The sequence below is a fragment of the Megascapheus bottae genome, chromosome 7 (assembly GCF_031878675.1).
Source record: "Megascapheus bottae isolate mThoBot1 chromosome 7, mThoBot2.hap1, whole genome shotgun sequence".
NCBI classification, from domain to species: Eukaryota; Metazoa; Chordata; class Mammalia; order Rodentia; family Geomyidae; genus Megascapheus; species Megascapheus bottae.
Window position 1 is genome coordinate 5,665,964 of NC_143515.1, and position 26,880 is coordinate 5,692,843.

Genomic DNA, 26,880 nt, shown 5'->3' on the forward strand with positions numbered 1-26,880 from the left:
CTGCCCTCCCTCCCTCCCCCTCCCTCCCTCCCTCCCTCCCTCCCTCCCTCCCTTCCTTCCTTCCCTCCTTCCTTCCTTCCTTCCTTTCTTCTTTCCTACCTTCCTTCTTCCTTCCCTCCCTCATTTTTCCTCCCTCCCTCCCCTCCTCTTTCTTTCTTCTCCTTTCTTCCTTTCTTCTCCTTTTTTTCTCTTCTCCTTTATTTTTATGCTACTGGATACTGAAATCAGTGCTTTCAGCTTACTAGGCAAACACTTGAACCCACTCCCCTGAATCATATAAAGTCACAGATGTTTCAGTTTTATGAGGCTGCCCTTGGACCATCCTCCTCCACCTCCACTGTAGATGCTGCTGAGATAGGTGTGCGCCATCACGCCCAGACTCCCCAGACTCCCAGCTTGACCACCACCCCTTGTCTTTGCCTTGCTAATTTGTGAGTAATTGCTAGCTAGTCCTTTCCTGTGTCCTCATTGATATATCAAGTTTGGTCTGATTGGCCCCAACTTCTGGTGACCCAAACCACACTCTGTACAGCATTCTCCTTCAACAAGACCAGGAGGAAGGAAAATTAGCTCTTCTCAGCTCCGTAAGCTTATCTACATCCTAGTGGACACTGCATGAACCCCAAGCCAAAGGAAGGGGTTCCTTCCCCCTTAGTCACAAACTTATGATTTTTCCATTAGCTGTACGGTGTTTAAAAAGGCACCCATGTTCTATGGAGTTTGGGAGTGGGCCTATTTCTGAGGCTAGTGTTCTATTGACTCCCTTTTGTCATGGCCCACCTGGAACATGGCCCCACGTTGGTGCTGTGAACACCAGGGCAAACAGCTCTCTGCACAGCACTGTGTTGCTAAGCTAGGATGTGTGCAAGGCTAAAAGTACCAAAAGCCAGGAGTGTGGCCTAGTGGTAGAGTGCTCACCCAGCATGTTTGAAGCCCTGGGTTCAATTCCTCAGTACCACATACTCAGAAAAGGCCGGGAATGGTGCTGTGGCTCAAGGGGCGGAGTGCTATCCTTGAGCAAAAGATGTCCAAGGACAGTGCCAGGACCTGAGTTTAAGCCCCAGGACTGGCAAAAAAATGTTTTACAATATTTCTAATTTGCAGTGGATATCTCAGGAGGCCACGCCACACAGGTGGAGAAGCACTTATAGGTCATGCATGAACCCAACAGAGAACCAGCTTCAGCCTTATTTATCCTGTGTCTCAGGAGTGTCCCATTCTGTATGTACTTTCTGTCATCCAGGTTGATAGCTAGATGGACCTGAAGCAAAACAATAATTGTGTTCTTTACTGAAAGGCTTCAGGCAGAGTTTAAAATCCCATGTGTTAAATAAAATAATATTTATTTGATTGCAAATACACGCAAAACCAAAATATATAGCATGCATTAGATGTGACGATCTATAGCCACAAAACAGAAGTAGCTGTGTCTGGGGATTCAACCTGAGCTACTTGGAAAATCATAGGGTGGGTCAAGTTCCAAATGTACTTAAAGTGAATTCATCTCCCTCTGTCCTGAGTAGGAAATCAAAGAGTTCAGCCTCATCCTCAGCCTCGTCCAGGCGCTTGTGGATCTGGCACAATGCAGGAAGACTGCCTTTGCTCTCAGCCTGTTCCAGACACGATCTTTTGCCTGCCAGCACCTCCCCTCTCTGGGGTGAAAGGGGTGCTTGGCTCCATGGCCATTTCCTGGGAGGGGAGTTCCTCCAGTGGCTTCAGTCTCACCCAGTCCTTTCCAGTGGAAATCCCCGTGGAATATTCCTGGTCTGGCTCTCCTTGAATCTTTTATTAGAGTTTTTCACAGGCATGTGATAGCGCATTTGGGTCCAGAATCTGGAATTGGGACGAACTGATTTGAAGCCTCTCCACGTGACGGTGGGCAAAACCCTGAGAGCTTTTTTGACAAGGTGAGGTAGAGACTCTGGCTCCTGGAAAGAACAGAACTCAATTACAATCAGTTTCAGTGTTTGATCATCCAAGGCAAGATTCACTGCTGCTTGGAGCTCAAAAACAGTGGGTCCGTTGACATAATTGGGGCTCAGGATAAAGATGCCTCTTCTACTTTTCTTAAGAATGTTCACGATGTCTTCTGCATACACTGGGGAGAAAGAAATTAATGATTTGTGATGGATATTGTGAAATCTTGAGTAATAATAACATCTGAACTCCCAGCCCTACCTCGGCTTTCTCTGTAATGACCACTGTTAGGTAAATGAGAAAGGAGACTGTAGCATACCCATCCTTTACTGTTACTATGTCACCCCAGTCCACTGTTGAAGGTGCTTCCCAGTACCCAATGAACCTCAAGTTTATGTGCCTGCCCCTGCGTTTGGTTTCCCTTATCCTGTAGGAGCCAAGGTCATTGGAGGTTACTTGGAGGTCAGTGGAGTCCCAGGCTCCTGTGGAAATGAGGGTGTCTGAGGAGCAGCAGACCTGTGAGATCTGGATGCCACGCAAAGGGGTAAACCTGAGTATCTTATGGGGGGGGGAAATCCTGGCTTAAGCAGCTGCTTGACTTAGTGCTAAGCAGAGTTCCAGAAGCCAGAAGGGTCATCAACCTCAGATGGCATCTGTGAAGGAGCTGGAAGAGCCTCCATGTTTTAGATGTTCCTCCTATGGCCCAATACTGTTTTGGTTTTTAGAGTCTTCTGGAAAATACCATTTGTTGTTGATGATCGATTATGCCCTAGAACAAGTCTTTCTGCACTGATGCCTAAGACCATATAAGCCTTCCATAAAATCATGAAAAGGTTTATATTCTGAGAGAAAGAAGGGCAGAAAACCCTCGGAGTGTGCACAGAACTCGCCTTTTGGTTCTCTCTGTCTCTCTCAGTCTGTCTTCCCCTGCTCTTTCTGTATCCCCCTCTCTCTGGGCCTGTGGGACCTACCTCCACCTGGGACCACATCTCTTTCAAGCAAACACAAAGTATATCCATATCTGTTTTCCAAAACTTCAGGAAACAGATTCAAGGCCAAGTGCTCCTCACTCAGATGGGAAGAGGCCTCGTCATCATTCTCCAAAGAGCTCCATTTTGCATAGGACACAAAAGCATCAAATTCCTTCTGATCTGAGAGAGAGGAAGAGTGAGAATTTTTTAATTGAGTATGAACATTTCTTTACCTCAACCATGGTATACATACAGCTGTTTAAAGTATATGCTAAATGGGTTAAAAATGAGACCAGGAATCCTTATATAATGGATTTTTAAAGGAATAGCAAAAAAAAAAAAAAAGGGTTAGCAGGTGCGTTCATTCCCAGATCACGCAGATAAGCTGCATCCATGGTCCCCTGCAAATTCAATTCTGCTTTATGAAGTACTTCTGCATCTCCACTGGGGGTGGATCAAACAGCTGGGGCCTCCTGTGATTCAATTGCACGTGCTCTGGAGAGCCTCTGTGTTTTCTTTGCAGCTGCTGTGTTTCTGTCTTGTGAGTTACAGATCAAAGAGAAGTCAGCCCCAGCAAAGCCTGATAATATCCAGTGAGCAAGGCTCGGCAAAGACTCTGTACCGAGCACCTTAGAGATGCAACAGCAAATCCACAGCCAAACTCTGGCTACTAATGCTTCAGCCAGTAGTGGACAATGGTTCCATGAGTTTATAATAGCAATGAGAAATTCCCTCACCACACAGTAATATGTACATAATCAAAGTGCCATAGCCCTATGCACTCTTTTTGTGCGTGTGGTGTTGGTAGTGAAAAATGCATTCATAATTTATCAACGGGCTATCATATACATGTTACAAAATAAATGACATATGATACAGTATGTGATATGACATAATATGGTATGTGATTAGAATAGTTAATATTATATAATAATATAATGTAATATATCATATAATTGTAGATTCTATTGTATACATTATATACACCATATATTATATATCTACATTATATGTTATATAATATATTATGATATATGTTTTGTTGTATATAATATGTTATATATGATACATGTAGATTATAGATATAGCTATAGATATGCACACACTATAGAGCACATTGCCTGGGTTTGCAGTGACCTGTGTGATCATGTAAATACACCTTATTCTATCTACGCAAAGACCTAACTACCTGAGGATTCATTTCTCAAAATGTACCTCTGTGTTTAAGTGACATATGAGTACGTATATTTCAATCACTATATTTAAGACCAGCCTGTACTGTGTGTGATGAGACATACCTCCAATCCCAGTTACTCTGGAAGCGATGCTAGATGGATCTCCATCCAAGACCTACTCAGGCCAAATATAGAGGCCTGGCTCAAATGATAAAGTGCCATCAAAAATTAAAATACAGCTGGAATCTGATAGCTCAAGCCTATAATCCTAGCTACTTAGGCTGCTGAGTTCTGAGGTTCATGGTTCAAAGCCATCCGGGACAAGAAGGTCTGTGAGTTTCTTCTTTCCAATTAACGACCAGAAAATCACAAGTGGAGCTGTGGCTCAAAGTGGGAGAGCACTAGCTTTGAGCAGAAAAACTCAGAAACAGCATCCAGACCCTGACTTCAAACCCCATGACAGGCAAAAATTAAAATATAAGGAAAATAGGTCCCTTGAAGGCTGTTCAGATCATGTCTGGATCATATCTAGCCCCCTCCCTTCTAGATGGGAAACAAAATGTATAGGATGTGATTTAAAAATAGTCTTCTAGCTGGGCATGGTGGCTCTACTCAGGAGGCTGAGATCTGAGGATCAAGGAACAAACCAGCCTGGGCACAAAAGGACCTGAGACTCTTACCTCCAATTAACCTTTAGAAAACAAGAAGTGGGGCTTGACTCAAGGGTAAGGTGGGAGCTTTGAGCTGAAGAGCTCAGAGACAGCACCCCGGCCGAGTTCAAGCCCCATGACCCACAAAAAAAATAAAAAGAAAAAAAGAAAAGTCTTCTATGACCCTGTTGACTGTATTATTATAAAAGCTCAGTCGCTGCTGGGGAATGCTAAAGAAATAACTGGGAATGGACATTTGGGACATAACACTTGCCTACCGTATTATTGCAAAATAGCTAAAGGCTAGGGCTGTTAGGCAGTACACAATTCCAGCATTTTATGCCCTCTGTAAAATTACTTTCAGGTACTTAGCATTAGCTTTGAGTCATTTCGTTGGGAAATATATCATTTGTCCAGCAGAGGGCGTGGCATCACTGTGCTTGAAAAGGTATGAGCTGAAGGCATCTGTCTTCAGACCCTGCCCAAGATGAAGGGTAAAACAAAACAAATGCTGTTCTTCTGTTCTAAGAAAGCAAACACTGATGTACATTATGACCCGGACACACCAGTAACAGTAATAGGACTTGAATTTTGTTGAACATACGCATGATTGGCTATGTCCACTACTCTAAAGCCCCTAGGTTACATATGAGACTCATTGAGGAAACTAGGAAAACTCTCTTTTTTTATCGTACTAAAAAAAATGTATTTACTGGACCTGTGGTGAGTGAATCTCCTATCATTTTATATTTCTTTTCTTTTTTTTTAAATTTACAACTGTGTGTGTGTGTGTGTGTGTGTGTGTGTGTGTGTGTGTGTGTGTGTGTGTCCTAGGGCTTGAACTCAGAACCTTGTGCTCTAATTTGACCTTTTTCTCTCAAAGCTGGCGGTCCACCACTCAAGTCATCGCTCTGCTTGTGCTTTATTGTGGTTAATTGGAGATAAGAGTCTCGCGGACTTCTCTGGCAGAATTATTAGATCTCACCTTCTGAGTTGCTAGGATTGCAGTTGTAAACCACCGGTGCTGGGCTCTTTTACAACTTCTAATGGGTTTCACTATTTTATTTTCCTGTATACATGTAGTGTACTTTGGCCACATTTACTCCCATCACCTTTCATCTCCTGCTTCCTGCCTTCCATACCAATCCTTTTCAGCTACTAAGATCTTATAAACAAGACCACCTGGGTCCAAGGTACACTTTAATGGGTTTAATCGGAGCTGCAGCCTCATGTTTATCTGCTTTCCTCACAGCGTGACTCTGACAGTTACGAACATGTCAGACCTGCACTTCTGTCTTCACGAAATAGTATTTCCAAGATTTCCTGTACATGAAGGTACTATTCTAAGTGCTTTGTTTTATCTCAATGATATCTCATAGTATCGTTTTCAATTGATGCAAGTAGAATCCTACTTTGGAGAGTAGCTAAGGACACAACCATATCGGTTCCTATATTGTCCTAGGCTACATTAGCTGAGGGAATATTCCTGAGTCTCACAAATTCCATGGCAGCAACCTTTACAAAGCATCTGGTAAATGTAATGAGCAAGAAATATTGTTTCCCAGATCTAATGGTAGAGCGCTTGCCTAGCATGCATGAAGACTCAGGTTCGATTCGTTGGTACCACATACACAGAAAAAGCTGGAAGTGGTGCTGTGGTTCTAGTGACAGAGCTCTAGCCTTGAGAAAGCCCAAGGACAGAGCTCTGGCCTTGAGTTCAAGCCCCAAGACTAGCAAAAAAAAATATCATTTCCCTAGGCTTTTTGGGTGCATGATCACCATACTTGAAGGAAGAACAGCAAACCTTCAGAGAACATCCATCTCTTTCTTCTTTTTTAAATCTTTAGGTAATTGTGCAAAAAGATTTCAATTTGAAGAATCAGGTTATAAGTACAATGCATCTTGATCAATGTCACCCCCATTATTCTTTCCCATCTTTCCCAATCTCTCCCACACCCTCAACTAATGGGGTCACATTTGTACACTGAAAATGACTGCATTTGCCTGTCCTTCCTCCATCCACTTGTCTGCTCCCCTCCCCCTTGAAGGTCCATTCCTTAGGTTTCTCCTTCATCTTCCACGACAAGCCCTTCCTGTGGCCCATCCAAGGAATCAAAGCCAATGTGCAGGGATGGCTCCTCTTCTGCTCTGCTCTGATCACTAAGTCAGTTCTGAGGGAAACACCAGAGACCAACATGTTGGGCTGGCCTTACCCCCAAGAGTCTCATCCTTGTTGTGGCAGGTCCGGCAGAGCAGCACTATTTCAATCCAATAGATGTAGAGGAGGGCACTTGCCACCAGCAAAACCACCAGGGTGAGGATGGTGACAAGCAGGATGTACACGAACACCGCTAGGGGAGGACACGGGAGCCGTGAGCATGCGCAGAGGCAAGCCTGCCCAGCAGCATCCCGCTGAGGACTGGACTGGGGCCAGCACCCATTCTTACTCCATCACTGCCTTATGCACGTTTCTTTGGCATCCGGAACCACCTCAAATCCAGCCTACAGGGAACTGTTGAAACCAACTCAGAGGACTTGAAAATAGGTTATTTCTCAGTGGGTGGCCAGAAATACTGACCATAGATACTTGACTTCAGATGCTGCTTTCAGAAATAAAATTCCGCACAATCCAGTTGTGTTCTACTCCTTCTTTGTTGTAAGTTGTTATCCTACTTGATCTTCCCTACCCAAAATGGAAACTTCCTGACTCCAGGAGTCCTATTCAGCCTATTTCTATACCCTCCACGGCTTCTAGAAACATCTATAGAAAGAAACCACTGTCACATAGTACTCTCCACAAGCCAGGAAGACACTGTGTCTCACTGTAGTCTCATACATATTTAGAATGAATTGCACTATAGTCATTGATTTATTGGCTGAATAGTAAGTGAATCATATTAGTTTCATCTCTGAGCATCTTGCAAAAATTAAGAAAAAATTTGAACGCTATTGCTTCCTGGAAATTTCAACTACTTGTGACAGACACATAAAATTTGGAACACTAAACGAGATGATTCCCTTCTTCCTCCTCCCCAAACTCATCAGAACAGAAATTCACCATGATCTTGAAAGCCGGGAAAGGGAGCAAGAGCTGAGCAACTGTGCCTGCTACCTCAAGTCCCTGGGTGTACCTGAAGGATAAATGAGTGAATGAATGAGAGGACGGATGATCTCTGTGAATACATCAAAGAGTGATTAAGTAAATGAGTGAATGAATGAATGAGGAAATGGCAGCCTTAGAGGATTAGCTGAGAGGACTAACTCTAGACCATACATTTTACTACATGTATGACTTTGCCCAAGGTTCTAAATGGTTTGACTGAATGTCCAGTAGGTAGGAAATGTTCACCTATCATTATTGTTCCTGTTCTTTGGGGGAACCACTTCCCCTCTCAGGGGAAAGCAGTTATAGGCATCCGAAGACACCCCCCAAGCTTACCGCCCTTCTTTTCCTTCAGCTGGATGGTCTTGGTCACATTGCCAATGGAGTTTTGGGCAAAGCAAACAAACTTTCTGCTAAGATGTTTCTTCATGACTTCTTTCAAGCAGATAACACCTTCAATCTCTTCTTCTTTGGGAGCCAGCTGAACGCTAGGAAAGAGGAAGAGGGAATTCCACGTCTACTCAGCAGCACAAACGGATGCCTGTTGACAATGTCTGGAACACTTACAATCAGACCTGGGTTCGATTCCTCGGTACCACATACATACTACATTTTTCAATTTTAGTTTTCACCCTTAATTGGTGATAGTGGTGATTACACTGTCTAGGGATATTTTAGCAATGTCTAAAGGTCGGTTACAAGGAGAAAAGTTCAGCAGTTTTGTTTTCCAGGGGTTTTTCCCCCTTACCTATTCTTCTCACATAGGGGGACTTCCCACTTCTGGGTAGAATCCTGGCTGTACCACCTTAAGACAGGTCGAGAGTCCTTTTGGAAGCCAAATCGTACTTTGCAGGGCAGAGTTAAAGGCTTTCCTGAAATAAAAGTCCAGAGAAAACAGAAAGGAAATGTACAAGAACGCTATCCTGTGACAGGGGAAGGGGTGAGCATGCGTTTTGTAATGGCACAGCCATGTGCATAGGTGACATGGGTGCACCCGACGGGACCACAGGTCTACATGTCCTACTCAGGTTCATGAGATCAGGGTGCTCGTCCCTTATAGGCAATGCTTATCTTAAACGTGCCATGGGAAATGAGGAAGTTGGGTGGCCATCCCGGCCTTTAACACCAGAGAGAAAGAGAGAGAGAGATCACTTTAAGGGCGTTTCCTGGCCAAAGTTAGAGCAAAAATCCATCCCAAAAATAAACCACAGAAAGCAAAAAGGTTGCTCACACGTACATGGGAAATGGAGATAGGAAAATCGTGGTCTAGACTGGCCAAGGAATAAATTACACAGCACACACAACCTTTTTCTGGAAACCAATTAAAGCGTGCTAGGACTAGTACGACGAGATCATTTGCCTGAGTGAGAGGTCCTGTGTTCATGTCCCAGTACCACAAAAATATAGAGAGAAAACAGAGCAATATTACCCAATACTTATAAATACAACAACCGTCATGAAGCTGGCAAAGTATGTGCTTCAAAGAAGAAAGGAAATGTACAAGACGCTCGGCAGTTTTTCTGGAAATGCACAAGTACCCTCTTGAGCTAGCTCTTTGCAACACCAGATATGCTGTGCTCCAAACTTTGAATGCAACCCTAAAACTACCCAGAAGAGTATCTTTTCATCTTATGGCTTTCCCACCATTAATTATTTAAAGTTGACTAATATTGCATGTCATGTAACCATAGATTTGGAGTTAATGGTTTTTCTCCCTTCTTCCATTCTTACGCTTGTTCTACTTCTGCCCTCAAGACATACCATTACTGCCACCTAGTGGCTGTATTGCACAATAACAGTTCTTTACAGTAATAAAGCTTCTATTCGCATTTAAGGGCCATGTATTTTGTTGAACCAATCATCCATTAATGTGGTCTCAAACCCAGCAATTCTTACCTGACTGTGCAAAAGACATAAATGTGGCTGAACTTGACAAAACTTTCGAAAGGAGACCATGAGGCACATAATTTCTCCTTCACTCGAAAGAGGACACTATTTTAGAATATGCTATAGTATTCCATGAAATTTTTCTTAAGGACCAGACCAAAGAGCCTATTCATGCTATCAATTCCACTTAAGCTAGTCAATCAATAGACACAACCCATGGTCTTAACAAGTCTTAATAACGACTTGTTCCTGAGAAGTTAAACTGTATTGCTGTGCCCGGCACTCGTTCTTTCTCAGTACAACTCTGTAAAGAACACTGATGGGCAGGTTAAAAGATTGACACTTAGGAGGATTTGTGATCAAAAATCTTGTCAGGGCCACATCCAGTTTTACACCTAATTTTGTGTTACTTGACAAAACCTTGTTGAACCCTTCATTCTCTTTTCCTTATACCCCACATATATCTCCAGAAGCAGAACACCACTCAGGGTGATGGTTCAACCGATCTTACCGAGTTCTACTTCCATTCTGTCCTCAATGGGATTCACAATATCTGGTTTGAACTTAGTATCTTCAACTGAAAGAGAAAAATACAATTCATTAATTGCACTGAAAAAAAATTATGAAGGCCTGCTTGCTGGAGATTTGCAATATTAGGGCAATACATTGATCTAAGGGCTTTTGTTTCTGTCTCTTTAAATTTTTATTCCTAATGTGTAAGCCCGAAGATTCAGGTTTCCGTGTAGAATCTTTCACATGAAAGAACCACCACATCAGTTTGTGGCTTTGAGTGCCATACTAGTTTTTCCTTAATCCATATCTGCCCGGGTACAGGCAAATTTACTCACCCTGTGTAGACTTGAGCCTCATCTCTGTTTCTACTATAAGATTTCACTTTGATGCATATTAGATGAGTAAGGCAATAGGAGAGAGAACCTCGCCCTGAATCTGCACACATTAAACAGTGCTGAACACCCCTCACCATGCCTAATTTCACAGCTGGTTCAGAATAGAGTCTAGCCTTGAACTGTTTTATTCTTCTGTTTCCTCCTACAAACTTCCAGCTGTTCTTTGTCTGTTCCTGGAGGTGTTCTATCTTACGAGCTTTGGGCCAAAGTCATCCACTCTTACTTCTCACAACTCATAGACATTTTTCTTTATTGACACCATCTAGATCTCATAGATACAATTTAAAAATACCTCTGTGTGTGTGTGTCTTTCTCTCTCCACCAGCATTTATCCTTGCCTAACTAGTCTCTCAGCAAAAGAGAAAAGACAGTGACATTGACCAAGATGAGTTATATTCATAAACTCCTTCGTTTAATGGCAACCCCTTGGTACAACTCATTTGTACAACTGCTTTTGTAAAATAAGAGTTAAAAAATAAAAAAGAGAAAATACTTCACTGTACATTCTGCCTCATGCATTTCCCCTCCTCAGACATTTTTTTGACTTTTTTGGGGGTCTGTTTGTTCCTGTTGTTCAGTACAAAAACAGAAAACGATCTGGAGATTAAACTCAGAACCTGGGTTTGCTAGGCAGGCCCTTGGCTGTTCAAGCCACATTATCTATCTTTGTTGCACATAAGGTCTCACACTTTGGCTTTGGGGGCTGCCATCAGACTACAATCACACCACCACCACCATATCATCCCCAGTCCTACAAATTGCAGGTGCCATGCAATTTCTAGGCCCAGCGAAAGAGTTTTGGGTACTCATTTCCCCCAATTCCCAAACTCCTATGCAGTCAGATTTCTTCCCTCACCACTCTACTGAAACATCTTTGCACAGTGGCCAGTGAAACCTTTAAAACTCAACAATGACAAAACCGAAAACAAGAATCCCAAACCAAACAAAACCCTCCAAATGTAAAGAATGCAGCTTTTCTTGGGAGATGAGATTATTAATGTTTTTCACTCGATTACATGAGCCACTGTTACCTTTCTCCCTAAATGAATACATTACTAACCTGCAAGGATATAATTGCAATTGATCCATTAGAGCTTAGATAAATCTTGAGACAAAAATCTCACTTACCAATGGTTCTCACTTGAACAACAGCTCTCACTATCCAGGAACTGGCATTATCCGACTGAGTATAATCACACACATACATGCCCTGGTTGTGATCAAATATTTCATTCACTTTAATGTGATTTTTCTTTTCTTCAGAGAGGAGTATTCCATTCTAATTGAAGAAGTGAAAAGTAAATACTATTCTTTAATCACATAATTTTTTATCAATAATAACCAAATCGGCCCATAAAGAGCTTTTAACCTAACATTTCCCAGAATGAGACTCCGGAACCTGGAAATATCACAGAAAACCTAAAGTCTCTAAGTAACTTTTAAAATAGTTATATGTGTGCATATATAGCTATATGTATACACATACACATATAATATATACACATATCCTCACATTATATATTTATATAATATGTTCCAAGAAATTATAAATTTTCTATGAATGAGAGCAATATATGAATTATCCTCCTTCAATATATCTAGCCCCAATAAAAACTAAATTTTAATTTACATTAAATAAACATGTATACACAAAAATACATGTAATGCTTAAAGACTGAGGAATAATTATTTCATTCATTTTTGCAATAATTTTATTCTTAGTAAACACAAACTAAGTTGGAACTGAAGTATTTTTACATCTGTCATCCTTACTTAGAGTCTCTCAGTGACTGCTTTTATCAATTAGGATAAGATCTGAAAATCTTCCTAATCTTCTCTCGTCTCACTTCCTGCCACAGCTCTTTTACCCACTGGCAAGGGCTCTAAACAACCCACGTTTGTTCCAGATGCCTACCTTTGCATTTGTCTGCCACCACATTTTCTGGCTACCTAAGCTATCTGTAACTCTAACTCAAGAGATGGACTCAAGTCTCACACTTCCCAGCTTTCAGAGCCGTGGGCACAGACTGCCCTTATTGTGAATGGATCTTTCTCCATGAGTGGTGCTGTGTGACTATGGCATTTCCTTACTGGAAGCTTTGGAAAGTAGCCTTTTGCTGCTCAACATCTAAGTGGTCTTGGGACAGCATGAGGATCCCTTCTCTCGGTAAGTTCTCAGTCTAAGACTCTGTGCTCTTAGTAATTAGGCATTCTGTGGTACCATCCTCAGGGAACTCTCAGAAAGTTCTGGCTTAGTTCATACCTGATTCTATTCAGATCCTTGAAGGACCCACAGGACTCCGTGAGTGTGAGGTAAACAACATTCTAGGAGTATTTGGTGCAAAGCACAGAAATGGAAAGCAAGACCAAGGTGAAAGAGCTGATGAACTGCGAACGCAGATGTGTTTGTTCTTTGTCTCTGTCAAACGTAGTAAAAAATGGGAGGACCACTCTAAGCTCACTGTAAAGCATGTATGAATAGACGAATGGACAATCAGTAGAAAGATTTTTCAAGAAGGAGAGTCACATGATAATACAGTTTTCAAAAAATGTGGTGGTTAGGAAATTCTTAGAAATTTAAGCACAGTGGTACTCACTCCTGAGGACCAACAGAATAGAACTGAAGACTCAGAAATGATCCCATAGCCACCTTAATCTTTGATAACCAAAATCTCTTCAACAAATGGAGCTGGCAGAACTGGCTATCCACGTGCAGAAAACTGAAGTTAGATCCTTATATATCAGCCTGCACTAGAATCAACTCCAAATGCATCAAAGACCTACAGGCAAGAACAAACACTCTGCAAATATTATAGGAAGGGATATGGGATACACCAGGAGTTATTGGCATGGGTTGAAACTTGCTAAATAAAGATCCAGAAATACAACAGATCAATACAGCAGGGTAAGTGAGATTGCATTAAACTACAGAACTTCTGCATGGCAAAGGACATAGCTAGCAAGATAAACAGAAAGCTCAAAGAGTGAGAGAAGATCTTCGCTAACTACACAATAGACAAGGGCCTCATATCTAAAATATACTGAGAGCTCAAAAAATTGAATCCCCCCCATTAACAGATATTAAGTTCATAAATGGGATAAAAATTAAAAAGAGACTTCTCTGGGGAGAAAATTAAAATAGCCAATGGACACATGAAGAAATGTTCAACTTCTTGGGCCACAAAAGAAATGCAGATCAAAACAACATTGAGATTCCGCCTTATCCCAGTTAGAATGACCATTGTGAAGAAAATAATAGTAGATGTGGCCAAAGGGGAACACTACTGCATTCTTGGTGGGAATGTAAACTGGTTCAACCTCTGGAAAGCAATATGGGGGTTCCTCAAAAGACTAAACATAGAGCTCCCTATGATCCATCAATCCCACTCCTGGGCATTTACCCAAATGTCCATAAACAAAGCCACAGTAAAGCTACCATCATATCCATGTTCATCGCAGCAATATTTACCAAAGCTAAGCTATGGAATCAACGCAGATGCCCCTCAGTAGATAAATGGATCAATAAAATTTATATAGATATACAAATGGCATTCTATGCTTCCATCAGAAAGAATGATATCATTCATAAGGAAATGGGAAGACGTGGAAAAAAGTCATATTACGTGAAGTGCCAGACCCAAAGGAACATAGGCTCCATGGTTTCCCTCAATTGTAATGATTAGTATATGTCTAGGATACTCCTAGCAGAGGATCACAATACTTCAATAGCTATGTATGTATGGCCACGTAAAATGATGCTAATCAAAACTAACTCCAAGATGTGGAAACAAGAAGGCTTCGTTTTTTTGGTTCTTGTTTTTGTTTTTATGTATTATGTGAAGTCATTTCTTCTTTCTTTTGTTTTTCTTTTTCCTTTGGTTTATTCCCTGTTGTCACTGTTTTTTATTTTGTAGCCTGAGTCTCATATGTATACATATATGTGTGTGTGTATACATATATACATACATATTTATCTGATGAAGGGAAGGGGAATAATAAGGTGAGACAAAGGACAGGGGGTGAAATAATGCAACAGTGATACTCACAAGACAATCTGTTGGAAATGAACTTTTCAATTTGGGAGCAGGTGGGGGAGGTAAGGTGGGAGAAAAACGAGCGAGGCGATAACAATGTTTGAGAAGAAATGTACTCATTACCTTACTCATGTGTTTGTAACCCCTGTGTACACACTTTACAATAAAATTCAAGTGGTTTTAAAAAGGGGGGAGTTTAAGTTGGGTATTATCATCACTAGGTGCTCAGTCATTATGAATGGAATTACTGCCACTGCAGCAAACATCTCAAAGCCCTAACTCATACTCCTATTGTACATTTCCTTCCAGTTTTGAATTAAGTGTTCTGGGAGCAAAGCTCTTACAATTCCAGTAAAAAGAAAGGGGAGAAGCCACAAACCAATGAAATGGTAAGATACAGATTGCAAAATTCTTTCCCTTGTATTTTCACATGTAATTGTCCAAAGGATTCCCTGACTTGGTTTGCATAGGTTTTAATTGTATCCATTTTTATAAATGAAACAAATGGGGGGTTCTGGAGACAAGAGATTCTAGTAATGAGAGAAGTGAGAATTAGCATGAGTTGTATGCTCAGGGAGGAATTTCCCTTCTATTTTGTCTGCTGACTGGGAGACCTGGGACTTCACAACCAGTGTCTGCTACAGTTCCTGTGACCCTCAAAAAAGAGTTTCTAGTGGGTTGGCAGGAGAGCCACACAGGTCAGAGAAGGCAGCAGCTGTATACAAGCAGAAAACCAAAGATGAGATATGGGGGCAGACAAGATCAATTGTTTGTTAAGGTCTCAAGGGTCAAGAAGACGTTAAAAAGTTTAGGAGAATGTGAGCATTTATAAGTTAAACTTTAGAAAACAATGATACGAAGGTTAGAATTTAGAATGGAGGTGTGCAAAAATTCCATGAGAATTATAATAGAAAGTAGGTAAAGAGCTGCCACTAAAACCTCAGTGGAGATGCTAGGGAGAATGGGTGATGACAAAATGGACTTGGCTTTTATTTTCTAAAAATGAAAATATGGCTTAATGTGTATCATTAAGCCTTTATAAGACAGAACCAAAAGGAAATATTGAAGAAAAGAAACAGAAAAAAATAACTTTATATCCAGCATGGCAAAAGTCTCCAATAATACAATCACAAGTGATCCCATTAGGACAGCCAGAGACTGAGACAGCTGTGTGGATGTGAAACCACCAGGGGGCCCAGAGGAAAGGAGGGGCATCCACTGTGTGAATCTGGGCCAGAATTGCACTGTGTGTGTATAGCATCAGTCATAGAAAGAGTGCAGGCAAGAACAGGAAACCAACAAAACCCTGGAGACACTGAAAATGTCTTAAAATGAACCAAGTGCTGGCGTTTTTTGTTTGTTTTTCGTTGTTTTGTTTTGTTTTAAAGTAAGAGCAGTTCTTCAATCCTATGCTATTCCTCACCCGGCTTAACTGCCAGGCAGACGTGTTGTACGGTTCTCTAGGAATGGCACTCCCTCAAATCTGGCACCAAGGGGTTTTCTGCCTGTACATCTACCACCTACCCTGCTGGAACTCCCAGGGTTTGCATTGTTCTCCATTCTGGACGTCAAGTCTTCATGTCCACTTCAATGTCGCCTACACTCATCGTGTTCAGGTCAGTATACATCCCTTCTCTGCCACTTCTAATTGTTACCAATCTCTTTCTCCAACTTGACCAATACTATGAATTATTTTGAACCATAAAGACCCCCAAATACCATAGCCATTCCCTTTCCACCTTAGTTGAAACATTTTAGTCTTTTGTTCCATGAATGTATCATTGGCACATGCCGCCTCCATTCTGTTCCCATTGCTAGGCCTGTGGATCAAAACTCACACTTGCCAACTTCAAACACAGCAACAAAGGTCCCAATTACCATATTGTCTAAGCCAACCACAGCCTTTACTGCCAATCGGATCTTAATTACACCACTTAAGAACTCTACTCCCACCAGAATGAGCCGACCATCACTCACTGAATATACCCTTTTGTTTTTCTGCTTCTGACATTCATTTTGTTCCTTTTTTAAATAAATATAGCTGCAAAATCTCTTGTTCCAATTATCTGACATTATACTTCCACATAAATTATGCAGTAATGTTTACCTTTTAATAGAAAAGGATTAATTATAAAAAGTTTTTGACAAGGGACCAGATTTCAATCCCCAGGGAAAATCATGAGTAAGTTATGAAACAGATGGTTTATGAACACTTGGAAAAGAAAGTGGCAGATATTATCAGCTGGCTTGCTTTTTCTAACCATCATCGCTGTCATTTCATTTCCCTCCATAATTGAAATATGAGATCACAGGCTCATCATGTATCTTCATTGTACACATAATTGAGAAAATACTTTTACGATCTCCATGTTAAATAAAAAGATACTTGTCTATTGAATGATAGATAGGGTTTTTGGATGCCTTCTTTAGTAAATCCAATAGCAACACTGCCAGTAGTAGATTGATGGTTCTTACGTACATAGAAGAATCACACTGCAGTCAGTGGCTAAGAATTGTATCATCCATCAGTACTCCCTTGTTTGTTAGGGGCTTGGTTTAGGGTGGAGCTTGAAAGGGATGATACTGTGCACGTATTCCTCATCTATGAACCTTAAAATATGACAATAATAGCTTGCATGTTGGATTTTAAAACCAGAATTCCAATTTCTTAAAATACAGAATAATGAATTAAAGCCAGTAGAGCTTCAGAGGAATAATTTGGAATTATAAACATTGGTTATTAGTTCTTTTTAAGCACAAAATTGAGAGTGCTCATAATACTAATTCTTACAAAAAAAAGATGCCTGCCAACTTAGAATGATTCAGTCTTATACTGGGGGCTAACCCAAAGCTAAAACTAGAGTAGGGTGCGTTATATTCTGTTCAAAAGAAGGAATGGAGTAAATAGTTCACCTATTTTCAACATTAGTATCCTAGAAAGTAGATTACTATGAGGGGCAACGATTAGGAATTCTTCAAGAGAATAAAGAATGCTCACAGGGAAGTAACTTCTTGGTTCAGTATATCAATGTAGGAAAGAATTTTCAAGTATATAAACCACATTGGTTTTTGTTGTTGTTTTGAGGGTTTTTTTGTGCCATCGCTATTTAGAGACAGACTAGTGTTTAGTCTAGACAGCCTACTGTGCTTATCAGTTCTCCATGGCACTCCACTCACTAGTGTTTAGTCTAGACAGCCTCACTGTGCTTATCAGTTCTCCATGGCACTCCACTCACTAGTGTTTAGTGTAGACAGCCTCACTATGCTTATCAGTTCTCCATGACACTCCACTCACTAGTGTTTAGTCTAGACAGCCTCACTGTGCTTATCAGTTCTCCATGGCACTCCACTTACAGAGGGACAGCATGTGCCAATCGCCATGAAAACTAAGCTAGAAGGAAATGAGAAGAAATGGCAAACCTAGCATACAATCCAAGGCTTAGAAATGGCCATGTCATAGCTAGTAAATTAAATAGGAAGCCTACAGAATGGGAAAAGATCTTCACTAACCATACAACGGACAAAGGCCTCATATCTAAAATATATCAACAGCTCAAAAAATGGAATCACTCCAAAACTAATCTCCAAAGTGACAACCATCCTATTAAAAGATGGGCCAAAAACTTAAAGAGAGTCTTCTCTGAAGAAGAAACAAAAATGGCCTATAGACACATGAAGAAATGCTCAACATCTCTGGTCATAAAAGAAATGCAAATCAAAACAACTCTAAGATTCCACCTCACTCCAGTTAGAATGGCCAGGATCAAGAAAACTAATAACAACAGATGCTGGAGGGGATGTGGCCAGGAGGGATCACTACTACACTGTTGGTGGGAGTGCAAACTTGTTCAACCACTATGGAAAGCAGTGTGGCAGTGCCTCAAAAGGCTAAACATAGAGCTCCCCTATGACCCAGCAATTCCACTACTTGGCATTTACCCAATCGTCCAGAAACAAGGGCATACTAAATCCACTAGCACAACAATGTTCATTGCAGTATTATTCACCATAGCAAAGATATGGAACCAACCCAGATGCCCCTCAGTTGATGAATGGATCAACAAGATGTGGTATTTATATACAATGGAATTCTATGCTGCTGTCAGAAAGAATGACATCGTCCCATTTGTAAGGAAATGGAAAGACTTAGAAAAAATCATATTAAGTGAAGTAAACCAGACTCAAAGGAACTTAGGCTCAATGGTTTCCCTCATTTGCCATAATCAGTAGAAACCTTGGTCTCTCCTAGCAGAGGTTTGCAATAGAGCAAAACCTATATACATAAGGCCATACAGTATGATGCTAAATGAAAGGACCTCTTGGATATAAAAGCAAAAGCCATATAATGAGTGATTGTTGTCCTTAATGCACTATGTTATCTCTCATGTCTTTTGCTGTCTCTTGGTTATTTCATATTGTTACAGTATCTCACTTTGTTATCTGATATCTAGATTGGATATATTTGTATTTGGTTATTTGAAATTGGATAGGGAAGGGGGAAAACAAGATGAAGGGTGGGGATGGGGGAGGGAAATGGGGACCAAGACATGAGAAAGGGTATCAATGCATGTGAAGTAATGCGCCTTCTATCCGGCGAATATAATGTAACCCTTCTATTAATTACAATAAAAATATATGAAAAAAAGAAATAGCCATGTCAACACTGTAGCCTGTGATTGTCTTACCAGCAATGGAAATATTATTCAGTGTATTAAATATAATCATCAGTCGTTTAAGGAATCTGTTTTTTCTAGGGCTGTTTATTTTCATTTCATTTCTACAAATCAGAAAAAAGTCAGGAAATGTTCTTAGAATAATAACAATACTCAATAGTGTTTTAAATAAATATTTAACATTTAAATAAATATTGTTATTTATTCTACTGTTATTAAGTTCCTTGAATTCTCACTTCTCTTCTTAACTAGCCAAGCACCAGTGGCTCATGTCTGTAATCCCAGATACTCAGGAGACTGAAATCTGAGGATAGAGATTTAAAGCCAGCCAAAGTAGGAAAGTCTATGAGACTCATATCCAATTAATCAAACACACACACACAAATACCTGGAAATGGAGCTGTGGCTTAAGTGGTCATACCCTAGCCTTAAAGGTATAAAGCAACAAAGCTCTAGGACAGTGTTCTGATTTCAAGCTCCAGTAGCAGCACACAAAGAGGAGATAAAGGATAGGGGGGAGAGAAGGAAAGAGGGAGGGGGAGAGGAAGGAAGGAAGGAAGGAAGGAAGGAAGGAAGGAAGGAAGGAGGGAGGGAGGGTGGGAAGGAGAGAGGGAGGGAAGGGGAAAGCATGTCGAAGTCCAGAGATGCAGCCAGGCCCCTGTGCCCTCCATGAGCACTCTCCAGGCTGCCAGACAAGTGTGGGTTTGTGATTATTGACAGCGAGAACCTCTGGCCCTGCCTAACCTTGATAGCTGAGCAATCACTAAGGAATCCTCAACATTGTGTTTAAGCCTAACCTAGCCCCAAGGACAGTGCGAATGTGCATGCCTGTCTGTGGAGCACAGCCTTCCTCTCCACTCAGCCTACAGAACTGACCCCAGAAACCTCACTACACCTTGAGTGGCATAGTACACCCTTGCCTGTCTTCAGAATCCACAATAGTAGTATCCAGCAAGGAGAGTCAACTACCCTTGGCAGAGATAATCACAGAGCTCGGCAGAGGATTTGCCTGACCACAGCACCGAGTTACTGGTCTCATCAGACCATGGATCACAGCCAGTACTTCCATCCAGTCTTAGAGAACTGGCAACAGCCAGGCAACAGCCCTACCACAGAATCCAGCTCTGGGGTTCACTTGTCTGGGGTTGTCATTGTTGCCAGTTAGCTCACCGGAATCCCAGGCTAGACTATAAAGAGCAGTCACTGCAATAGGTCACTCACAAATGTCTGAACATTGAGGTGGAGGTGTGTCTCAGGGGAAGTGAAAGTCTGAGCTCAGGACCCAGTATTCACACACACACACACACACACACACACACACACACACACACACACACAGCCAGAGGGTGTAGGGGTATAGTACAGAGTGGGACAAGAAATGAGACAAAGGGGAGAAGCTGAGATCATTTCCTCAAATGTGCAGTCACTAAATCAAGGGCAGATTATAAAAACACAGGGAAGTATGAATACAATTCCAGTACTGGACCTTGAAGAAATGGAAACCTATGTAATTAGTAACACAGAAAAAAGAACTTCTTCAAAAACTTCAAGGAACTTTCATAAAATATCTATTTTATTAGGAAACACTCATTTGAAAACAACTCATGAATAGACCTAAAAGTTGTAAAATAAAATGGAAATAATTTTAAATTACAAAACCCTATACATAACATAATGGCATGTAAATTTTTCAATAGAATTTTATCCACACTCTTTATCAAGTAGAATAAAAAATTGGAGACCTCCATGACAGAGTGTTAGAAATTAACTAGCAATGGAACAAAATGGGAAAAATATTGAAGGCTGATGAGGATTATGGAACATTATAAAGGAAACTAATAATAAAATTTCAATAATAAAAATTTCAAAAGGAGGAAAGAGTGGAAAATCTGAGGAAAGTAGGTTGAAGGAAACAATAATGAGTAATAGAAAATAATATATAGGTAACCCTAAAAGCCCAATAGCAGGAAAATAAACAACTGGACTGAAAAGTACACAAAAGAGCAATTAGCTATTTATTTGAAAAGACATAAGTGGCCAGTAGGAATATCAGTTATCATCAGGTAATGAAAATAAAGAAGCAATGAGCTGTCACCTCTCATCTTATATACCTATCAGGATGTTTTTTTTTATTAGAGTGGCAGAGAAGAGGGAGGGAGGGAGAGAGAGGAGTGTGAGACTGACAAATAAGGTACTCTTGAATATTATTAATGGTGATATGAATTAATACATTTATGGAGGTTTGTGATAAAAATCAAATGGAGCTATTCACCATTGTATGACCAGGCAAGCCCACTTTTGGATATATATCCAGAGGAAGGGAACTCAATGCATTGGTGAGATATTCCTCTTTCCATGTTGATGGCATCATAGCCAAGATGCAGAATCTGCTCAAGCATCTATTAAAAGATGGACACATGGATAAAGAAATGTGGTATATAAATGCAATGAGACACTATTCAGCCTCACAAAGAAGGAAACTGAGTCTGAGAAAAGTGAAGCAAGCATGAAAAGGCAGATACTTCATGCTCACATTTATACATGATATCAAAGAAAGTCAGAAGCATAGAGGTAGAGAGTAGAATCATGGTTACAAGAAATGTGGGGGTGAGGAGAGAACACAGTCCAAGAACACAAAGTTTCAGATGGGAGGCAGAGCCCCTAAGACTGATTGCACAGCAGAGGGACCACACACAACAGTGATGAAATGGGCATTTCCAAGTACAAAAGAGACAAGGCTGCAGATGTTTCTCTACGAAAAACAGTAAGTAAGCAAAGTCCCGGATGTATTTTAATTAGCTTGGATTAGTAAAGTCACAGGATTAATCTATATGTTTTATCCCCTAAAAGTGTAGAACATTATGATTCTGTTCACTGAAAGTATCAATCAGATGCTTGAAAATAATTTTATAAAATCATAAAGCCTAAATTTTTGATATTTACTAAAATAATTGAATTTTTACAAAGAATCCCTAGCTCCAATTTTTTTTTTTGCCAGTTCTGGGGCTTGAACTCAGGGCCTGAGCACTGTCCTTGGGTTTTCCTCAAGGCTAGTGCTCCACCACTTGAGCCACAGCACCACTTCCAGCTTTTTTCTGTGTACGTGGTACCAAGGAATCGAACCTGGGTCTTCATGCATGCTAAGCTAGGCCAAATTCCCAGCAACCCAGCTCCGAATTTTTATGTCTATTAAAAATATTTTGGCTGGTCATTGGTGGCTCCCAGTTATAATCTTAACTATTCAGAAGGTTAAAATCTGTTCAAAGCCAGCTTGGGCAGAAAAATCCTTGAGACACCTATCTCCAATCAACAACCAAAATGACGGAAGTAGAGCTGTAGCTCAAGTGGTAGAGAGCTGGCCTTGAGCAGAAAAAACAAAAACAAAAACAAAACTGAGGGACAACATTGAGGCACTGAGTTTGAACCTAGGATGGACACATACACCAATACATGTCTAAATAAATCTATACTTTTTAATAAATACATATATAAGTATATAATATATATTTATAATATATTATAGATATATTTCTAAATATAAAATAATATATAAACAAGACATATATTTATCTAGAATTCTCTAGAAACTCTAAGCCCATTAACTGATCTCAGTAGGATTAATATGTTTCATCTCCTCAGAGATGATCTGAGATGTGGTTCACCCATGAAACTGATAACTGGGGTTTAGCATAAAGGAAAGGGCTCGTGAGTGTTGTTTCCTGCCTATGTCTGCATTTAGTGACACACTGGTATCCTGAGATGTGTGACTTCCAAGTTACCCGCTATGTACACCACCCTTGAGCATGTATTTGGGAAACCAGGACCTGCCCAAAGCTGTATAAGAAAGAAATTAATTTAACAAGAGCTATCATTCACCCCTCTTTGGACAACTGACTCTTCACCGTGAACTACATGGTGACATTTGTTGTCAAAACTCCCCGAGAAGTGAAACAAAGCTTCCCTTTTGTGTCTATCATACAATTTTAGGGCTGAGCTTACAAAGAAAATAAATACAAAGAGCTGGTCAGATTGATTCCAGGTGCAAACTCTGCTCACTTCAGTATAGAACCTGGAACATCAGTCTGTGAAATAGCTGAGTTCAAGGCTGTTTTGCCGACCTAGAAAGCACCTGCCTAGACAGTCAGACTTCGATCATTCCAGATATTTTCAATAAGGGAAGTTTTCTTCTTGAAAGAAAACTGGAAAGAAGGAGCAGAACTATTGGTTTTCTTCAATAACCTCTTGGTTTTTAATTTTTGATGTCAGTTCTGGGGCTTGAACTGAGGGCCCCAGTGTTCTACCACCTAAGACACAGTGCTATTTCTGGCTTGTTTTTTTGGTAGTTTGTTAGAGATAAAAGTTTCATGGACTTCCCTGTCCGGACTAACTTTAAACTGAAATCCTTAAATCTCAGTACATAGGATTACAGGGGTGAGTCACCTGTGCCCAGCTATTGTTGTTATTTTTCTTGAACATTAAGTAGTAGCAAATCACAATGGTATTTTCATATTATTAAGTATATATATGTAATAAAGTCAAAGTTCAACTTTCGCATGCTTTTCAATAGTAGTTGGGTTTCAAACAGTTATTGTGATAGAAGGCAACTTCGACTCCACGCCCAGATCTGACTTCTGAGAAGTCAGCTGCGAAAGGCTTCTGTTGGTCAAGCTGCTCTCGTAGTGCTTATGAATTGACGAGCAGTTGAAAACGCTATAAAGCACAATAGGGATGAGGAATGTCTCTCCTATTGGAATTTGCTTACATTTGGTCCATAGCTCAACTGGTTGTGAAACTTGTCCTTCTTCCCATTTGTTCTTAGCATTGAACTCACTCGTGACTCTCTCACATATGCAAGGTACCTACCACCCAGAAACTCCATTTTTCCTAATCATCCTCCTGCTTGGAAGTTTATCACCCTCCTATGTCTTCTACAATCCTGTAATAGTTGCTAGTAAGTGTTCCTTTTCCCCTACCTATGACTATAGCTTTTAAGACAATGAAACCACCTGACCTATCATTCAGCACTCTCACAGGTGAATAAGCTCATGGCTTATTCAAGTTGCAGTATTCCAGTATTCGACACTTTTTCTGGTATTGATCACAAAAGATGATTCTATTGGTCTGATTATCAGGTTCTTCTCTACCTAGAGACAAAGTGGTTTCAGAATGTCAGGTCTCTTACACCATCACAGGGCCGGCCTCTTGGTAGCTTTAGACCTCAGATTCTCAATTCCCCCACTTTCAAATATCTGTTAAGATGTTAATATACAACATGTTCTTGCATCAATTGCAGAGTTCATTCTTACCCTGTACCAGGTCATCTCTGCTGTCTGTGCATCCTGACTTTGACAGTTGAGACTGGGACAAAAAATGTAGTCAGTGGTACCGAGTATGAGGTATTGCGTTTGTGGTACTGCATCTTTGCAATGTGTGATTATCTGAGGCTTAACTTCTACAATTATCTTGACACAACAGGTCACATCTTGGGGTCTCCTAGGAGATTAACAAGGTCCTGTGAACACAGACATTTTATCTAGATAATGGAAGATTTGGAGAATTTGTTCTCCTTAATGCATTTGGAACATACCTCATCCTGGGTCTGCAAATGTATGAGGCAGAATTATTTATCTCTGGGGTCAAGATGCGAAGCATGTTCCTGTCTTGAATGGCAATGTCAGAGTACTTATTACTAATTTTTTCCAACATGCTTCCATTCTGAGATTGTAAATACCACTGGATATCTAGTAGATCAGAACTCCCATTACAAAGCAGCTGGTCTGGGCCTGGTTGATGTCTATAGGAGAAATGTGATTTTTGTAACTGTGTTAAGTCACAAAATAAGACAAACTCCTCACTCTTTGAAGAATATTTCCAAAGGAGTTTTTGGGTGGAACAACCTGAAAAATCATAATAAACAAAGCAACAGAAATATATTAGAAGTTGAAACTAACTTCTATTTACAATAAATGCTTGGCATAATGAAGTAGTACATTTCCTTGTTTGTCTCCTTTGGTGTTTGCTCCCTCCCTGTTTACTGTTTACAGCCAGGGGAACTTTTACTTCCAACCATCAATGGCTCATAACCCCTTCCTCTTCAGCTGATCCAGTTGAGTCCCAAGATGTGATAAGTAAGTGTCCAGAAGTGTCTGGTATCAGCCAAAAGCTGTACCTCCTAATAATTCTCCTCGACTCCCTTTTCAGATTATCAGCCACTTTCTGCTTTGACCACAAGAATCACAGTACTAACATGAAAAGTGAAATCCCCTACCTGAAAGGTCAAATCCTGTAATACTCGCTCCTGTGGCAAGCCAAAGAAACATCCAGCTCCAACAGAGCATGGTTCTTTCTCCCTTGTTTCTTGTTGCTGTCTTCACTTCAGAAACTTGGTTCTGTGGCCAAAGGAGAGTACATGGAGATTCGGAGCTCTTTCCTACGTATCTTTTTCATATCTAAAATGGGAAATGGAGAAACCACAACCAGTAACCCAAGGGCAAGTCACACAGGAAGCTCTGAAAGGTCAGGAACCACCCAAAAGAGCTTTCCACATGCCCACATTTGATACGGGTATTTTCTGTGATGCCAGTCTGTCTCTAACTTTTTCCTGTGTGCCATTGCTGACACATCCAAGGGAGAGAGAACACCTCAAGTTCTCGGCAGCCCTTGTCTCAGGCCCCCCATAGCATGTTCCCTTAATGCTATTTTCCCTTAGAGAATTCTCTGGTTTTTGTTTGTCATTTAATGTGCATGTTTCAATGAGTAATTTGAAAAGGAAATGAAAAGATTTTCTTTGAGAGATGACCCCTGGTTGAAGAAAAATGCCATCTTTTCACAATTAAGAGAATCTAAACACAAAGCTGTGTAAAATCTGAGAAGGTCTGCATGATGCTAGTTTGTAATAAGTACTAGAGAAATAAGAATGAGAAAGTTGTCACTACTAAACCTTTTAGCTGTGAAAGGGGGAAGCAGCTGCCCTGAAGAGGCAAAAGTCAGCACAGGGTCATATGGATGGTGAGTTTGTTTCCTTTGTTGATCTGATGACTTTGGGAACATTAATCACATGTAAACAATCAAAGGTGGGTAACACTTATTACTTAACTTTGTTTTGGGAAGAAAATAAAAGTATTTCATCTCTGTATTTATTGTTCGACTTCTGGACTGTTACCATTAGCAGAGAAATAACCTATGTCTTGCTCTTACGTTTATAGGAGCAAGGCAAGTTCCCCCCTGAACTTAAGGCTGATGGGTTAGCTCTGTGAAAAGTACTTATCTGGATGAGGCTCTGGTTTAATTCATGGTCAAATAGTGAATTCATTATTAATTATATAAGTTTCTTTCACAGAACCCATGAGTTTCGACTGTGCTAGGAATCCATTTAGAACTTTCCCAGGGCAGCTTGTAAGAGAGGGGAGGATTCAGAATGGGTGGCAGCACCTTGAGGAAGAATCAAGCGAGAGGTGTGTATAGCTTCCAGAGAGGAGAAGGATACCATTTTACTGCAAGGCAGTGCCAATGGAAAGTAAAATTAGCAAACCCACTAAGAAAAGAGACAGAGCAGAGAGAGA

The 26,880-nt window shown here is 40.6% G+C and overlaps 1 protein-coding gene across 2 annotated transcripts; it reads right to left on the reverse strand.

Annotated features, from left to right (window-relative positions):
* Positions 1 to 1,332: 1,332 nt before the first annotated feature.
* Il18rap (interleukin 18 receptor accessory protein) lies at positions 1,333 to 25,656 on the reverse strand. 2 transcript variants are annotated; one of them, XM_090336084.1, is made up of 10 exons: positions 25,587 to 25,656; positions 24,906 to 25,215; positions 24,625 to 24,811; positions 11,740 to 11,890; positions 10,215 to 10,280; positions 8,565 to 8,688; positions 8,153 to 8,304; positions 6,927 to 7,064; positions 2,889 to 3,068; positions 1,333 to 2,098 (listed from the first exon to the last, which is right to left on the reverse strand). In XM_090336084.1, the coding sequence occupies exons 1-10, from the start codon at positions 25,654 to 25,656 to the stop codon at positions 1,722 to 1,724; spliced, it is 1,755 nt and encodes a 584-aa protein (XP_090192210.1). In that variant the 3' UTR covers positions 1,333 to 1,721. The 2 variants fall into 2 exon arrangements, with proteins under 2 accessions (XP_090192210.1, XP_090192209.1); XM_090336083.1 differs by lacking the exon at positions 6,927 to 7,064.
* Between the last annotated feature and the right edge of the window lie 1,224 nt (positions 25,657 to 26,880).